Here is a 5841-nt window from a genome sequence, read left to right as displayed (position 1 = left end):
TGATACCAGAGAAAGTTGGTTTGTTGCCATTTTCAAAAGTTGGTCAACAATGAAATTCCATATATTTCTCTTAAATACACTTGATGGTCTTTTCATTACCTACATATAAATTCAATAATAAATTTATCAAAGCTGAGGCAGACAAACTCTGGAGCAGCTGTGCATGGCAACCAATCAGCTTCTCTCTTTCATTTTCAACTTTTAACAGAACAAACTGAAGAGAGATGCTGATTGGTTGCCATGCACAGCTGCTCAAGATTTTGTCTGCTCCAGTTTTGATAAATGTCCCCCAAAGTGATTTGTTAGTGCAACAGCCATAATAAACGGCATGAATGCTTGGCAGGTCTGTAAGCAGATGCAGGTTCCTTGCAGGATTCAAGTCCTAGAGATCTAGACCTTTGTGTTTTTAATCAGGTGATACAGTCAGCTATAATACTGCAGAAAGTGCATTCATCCAGAATAACCAATGACATTTCAGATGAAATGTGGGATCACATCAGCAACAAAGGAATTCCTATCGGTTGCTATGGGTTACAGCACTTGCCTTTTGTTTTTTAGCAGCTTATGGATCAAACTGGAACTCAGAAAGACTGTGTAGATGTGAGAGCTCCTTCTCTGCACTGACAATACAGAACAGTGTAAAGTTGAATTAATAAGGGTTCTGTGACTCAGCCATGCAGCAATTCCACTGCAACAACCTGTTTTGTATCTACATCATTCTTCTTTTCACACAGTAAAAGTTATGACTTGCAGTCTCTCTAGGGGAGGTCTTGTTTTATTGTTTTGTTCCGGCCACCTCTGAGTTTTTAATCTCATTCCTTTGTGTTGGATGTAAGTGGGTGGACAGTGAAAGCTAATTGCTGTATTTTTCATTTTGCAGGAAAATACAGGACCATGCTTTGCCCAATAACAAAATGGACAGACCGTAGCTTTGCAGATTTTATTAAAAATATAGATAGATATTAAACGTTATGTTTACACACCAATGTTGTGCAAGCTCTGAAAAGATGTTTTTTTTTATTATGGAAATGTATACAATAAACTTTTGATGCAAAATAAATTACAGCTATGTTTTTTTTTTCGTTTTTTTTCTTTCTCCACTTCCCAGATCAATTGCTCACCCAGGGACCAGCAGCAGGGCATTGCTTGGCAATGTGATGCTGGCCCCACAGGCACCCAAGGGGCTGCGGAGTGCATCCTCTATGTCTGAAGCTATAGAAAAATAAACAAATGGTATCAGGGCAGCACAATGGTACATCATACTGTATAGTTTGTGCTAGATGGAGGAAACTATTTGGTAGATGACAGCTGGGGGGCTGTTATTTCCCAATGATGTCCATCAGTTTCCTGTTGCTGTGGGCTTGCTGGGCTATCTGCTCGGCTCTGGCCATTTCCAAGACTTCCCGCAGCAGATGGAAAGTGAGATCCAGGGAAATCGGGGGCTCTTCGGCACGTTTTCCTCTTTCCGTGGGCTCCTCCTGAGCGCTGAATGGGGAGTCCGCTCCGTCCACGATGCCAGAGCTCCTGAGCTCCTGCTGGCTGCTCCACTGCTGAGGCTGCAGCTGCTGCACAGCCCGCACAAAGTTACTGGGCGAGACGTCCCCGACACGGCCGGCTCCGACGGAGCTCAGAGGGTACTTGTGGAGGTTCCCCAGGCGAAGGAAATACTCTTCTCCCATACGGAGTAGAAAGGGATGGTATTCGGCCAGGAGAGGCGGGGGAGCCCCATTAGAAGAGGCTGAAGATTTGCTGAAAGCTCTGCACTCATGACAGGGGAGGAGAGCCACCAGGAGGATCCCCGTACACACTAAGCTTTGGAACTTCATGCCAGATGAGATCTAGAACAGAACACACGGGTAGACCTGGAGGGGGAAGAACAGGGGACAGTGAAGAAGACATAAGGGTACAGAGGGGGGCAAGAAATAAGGGGAAAGGGGGGAGAAAACAGAGAATGGTTGGTGTCTGATCTGCTCTCCTTGGTGCTGAAATTCCTAAACTGCGAGCTGGTCCTATAGGCACAGAGCCATCAGCATCCTTACCAAGGCAAATCCCATCACTATTCAGGTATCACCATCATACAGACAGATCCTATCATACTGCTACACACTTCATATCGGATCTGACATCTGTAGTCTGCATTATGATTGTACGATCCGATACATGGCATACATTACATGTAAGGCTGATGACATGTATTCATTATTTCATTATCATATCTGCTGGCAACACCAGAGGAATTTACTGTATTACCAACCTGTAGTGCTCTGTGCATGACTTCTAGATAAAGTAATAGTAAAGATAATCTCAGGAATGTACTGGTCCTGTCACCTGCTGCAATAAAAGCTCTTACATCCCTGCCATATCTCAAAGATCATATCGCAGAAGAACACATCTTCTACTACTACATGCCAGTCACTGCAATACCTGCCTTCTCAATGCCAATATAATTGTTGCACTGCATGTTACTGGCAATTGTGTCATATGTTTTATTATGATAATAGGAGTTCGAAGAATATCTGTTAACATTATTGCTGGATACAGCGTTGTGTCACTATTTAATCAAACGTCAGTCCTATTAGCTCTTAAAATTCACACTATGTTAATATCTAATACTAATAGGACATGCTGCACTACACTGTATGGTGGAATCAGTCATGGATCGATGGATCACATCAGCCACTTATATGTATTGAATAATAACACTGATGCGAAAATTCATCTCTCGGAACTCAGAAGACCACATTGTATATTCCAGTAGAAGAACTCCGCTAATACATTCACAACTTGAACGACTTCACAAACTGTACCAAAACTGACCACACTCCCATCAATCACATCAAATACCTGAGCTTTTCACCAATATTTCAATCGACATCATTTCTTTTACTGCAAAGTAGAACTTTAATTACCTGACTGCTTTATATTACAAACCTGCCTAGATCTGTCACTAATAATGTTATCGATACTGATCGGTGCTGATCATCACAATGTAAACTACTGGTACATACTGTTCTAAATAGTGACTCTAATATAAATATATACTAAACATCACATTGTAGACTGTCCCATTACTGACTATATATACTGATCTATATATATAATATATATCTATAGATATAGATATAGAGATATATAGATATATCTCTATATCTATATCTATAGATATAGATATATATCATCACATCCGATACGAGAATACTAGCATACAGTTCCCATAATAGCATACATTGCAAAACTTAAGCTATCAGATCAGATCCAGCCACATTAAGACTTTGTAATTCTCACCTACAGCAGAGAAGGGATTCCCTCTTCCAACAATCATAGGAAGGGCAATCCCACATAATAATAAGCTCACTTACAGCTGACTATAATAGGGTGAAGTTGCCTGCCTTCCACCTACAATGACAATAGAGAGTTAGCACTCACTTGTTGGCTGAGGGTCCTCTTGTCTGGATGGTGCTAGAGACACAGGCACAGTATCACAGCATGAAAGGTGAGTGATATGTATGTTCCTCTCTTCCCTAGGATGACATAACTGGAAGTTGTAGCAGGGCTCTCTCACACAAGGAAGCCTTGATGCTGGATTTTATAGCTAGACCCTCTTCCACAATCACGCAGCTCTTGCCTAATAAGCTGACGCTCTCTTGACAACTATTGCGTGCTGATCCTCTACTGAATAAATAATGTCTCCTTGGAGCAATGGGCAGAGTTTTGCTAACACAACAATGAATCTCACATCCAATTATCTTGCCAGATATTTATCGCCACTTTAGTGACGTCAGTGACACCTAGAGTGGAAGCGATATTCACGAGGCTCCCATTGACAAAAAAAGCTGAATGAAATGTTCTAAGTGTGCTAAGCAATAGCCAGTGACCTTTCTCTAGCAGAGGGTACAGTGACCCCTATTATATCAGTTACCACCAGCCCAGCTGATGCCATGTACCCATGGAACACCTTCAGTGGCCACTTTTTAAGGATAATTACAGAAAAGTGAGAGTAAGTAGCTAATTACACAGTCACCTTTTAACATGCATTTTAGTATAAGTTAGAGGTTGCATTTAATCACTCATTTACTATGTATCTTTTTTTTTTTACATTTAAGGTTTAATTTACAGCTGCACACAGAGCAACTGCAGCCAGCCAGCAGCTTGCAGGCAATATTTGCTAAATTGCTAGGGTTAGCCAAACATCTTTGTGATTCCTTTTGTACTCTAATAAGGCAGTGCAAAACACTGATGATGAGCAAACTGCAATAACCCACAGCAACCAGTCAGATTTGTGTTTCCGGTAGTTGCATAAACAAAGTACACTATATATAGCCAAGCAGCTTTCAGTGAAGATTTGCTAAATTGCTAGGGATAACCAAACATCTTTCTGAATTGCACTATAATAAGGCAGTGTAAAAACACTGATGATGAACAAACTGAAATAACCCATAGCAACCATTCAGATATATGTTTACTGTAGTTGCAAGGTTGACAGGTTGCTATGGGCTACTGCACTTTTCCTATTATATGGTTCCTTCCACTCTCTATGGCTGAACACAGATATTAGAAGGTGCACAGATCTGCAGGTATGATATGATTGCTTTCAGGCTTTCCTGTCTCTCAGTAAACCCATAACTATACATGTATGGATCTTGTGCATATGCATATCTATGCTTTGTAGGGGGTAGGGACCACAGCCAGACACATCTGGCTCTGGCTTATCTAGGGGAAAATGATAGCAATTGAACCCATATACATGAAACAGTTGCAAATGTCTGGATTGGAAAATTGGCTTCTTATATCGTATAAGAAGCCACTATGATGTGCAGTTACTGTACCCATAATAAACAGACAGAATTTACCAATTAGAAGTTTAGCAAATCAGATGACTGAAGCTTTTTTTTTTAATTAGTTGCTATTGGGTAGTAAGCATCCCTGCTGTTCATAGTGTTATTAAACCTAAATATCAAAAAGGCTTTTACCAGATTGCATTAACAGAAAGGTCAATGGTGATAATATAAACACGTAGGAAAGAGAAATGCATTACTTTAATATAGCAGCCAATAGAATATCTTCTTTCATTTTCTAATATTGACAAAGCAAATCAGCAGCAAGAATATGACTGTTCAAAACAGACATCTATTTTCATCCACTACTTATAAACCAACTCCAATGTATTATTACATATTATTGATCACAGGTTACATTTTTAGCCAGTACCTAGTTGAATAATTACAAATTAAATAAAAAATATCAAATACAAATGTTCTGCTTATTTTGAGATTGTAAAAAGCACAGTAAACTTCCCCATTAGGGAGAGTATGGTTTGCATTCTAAGGGAATCACATTTTTTTTCTGAGAAAAGTGGTAACATAAGTCAGCTAATGTTTTTTTGCTATTGAATCTATTTTCTGTACTAGCAGCATGTTGCAATTAACTGTTACATTATACATGGTCCAGTTCTCATTTATCTGGAGAATATCTGAGTCAATACTGAACCATAATAGGGACATTTGCAATTAAATGAATATGAGGTTAAATAGAAAAGAAGACTATTGATTTAAATACAACCAATTAACAATGTTTACATGCAATAGTACAGCATCCTGTTTGTAGTCTATGACATCGCACACCCTAAAAAAAACTGTGTAGGTAACCACCCCTCCACCTGATCATTCTGAATGAAAGCACAGATACCTGCTCAGCTATGAAATACTATTAGGGGCATGAAGATCTTTGAACAATAATGAGCTAATGTTCTTAAAGAGACCCTGTCATCAATGTCAAAAAATGCAGGTATAAGCACAGAAAAATCAAGTATTTTAAATGCTTGCTTGTAGTGTTTTTCCTTTC

The 5841-nt window shown here is 39.6% G+C and overlaps 1 protein-coding gene across 1 annotated transcript; it reads right to left on the bottom strand.

Annotated features, from left to right (window-relative positions):
- Positions 1 to 945: 945 nt before the first annotated feature.
- CRH (corticotropin releasing hormone) lies at positions 946 to 3710 on the bottom strand. Its single transcript, XM_018554221.1, has 2 exons — positions 3427 to 3710; positions 946 to 1862 (listed from the first exon to the last, which is right to left on the bottom strand). Exon 2 carries the CDS (start codon positions 1824 to 1826, stop codon positions 1320 to 1322), a length of 507 nt encoding a protein of 168 aa, XP_018409723.1. The 5' UTR covers positions 1827 to 1862; positions 3427 to 3710; the 3' UTR covers positions 946 to 1319.
- Positions 3711 to 5841: the final 2131 nt, after the last annotated feature.

This window comes from Nanorana parkeri, unplaced genomic scaffold, assembly GCF_000935625.1.
Source record: "Nanorana parkeri isolate BGI_ZX_2015 unplaced genomic scaffold, ASM93562v1 scaffold147, whole genome shotgun sequence".
NCBI lineage: Eukaryota > Metazoa > Chordata > Amphibia > Anura > Dicroglossidae > Nanorana > Nanorana parkeri.
Note: the sequence above shows the minus strand (reverse complement) of the source record. Positions and strands in the feature narration are given on the sequence as shown.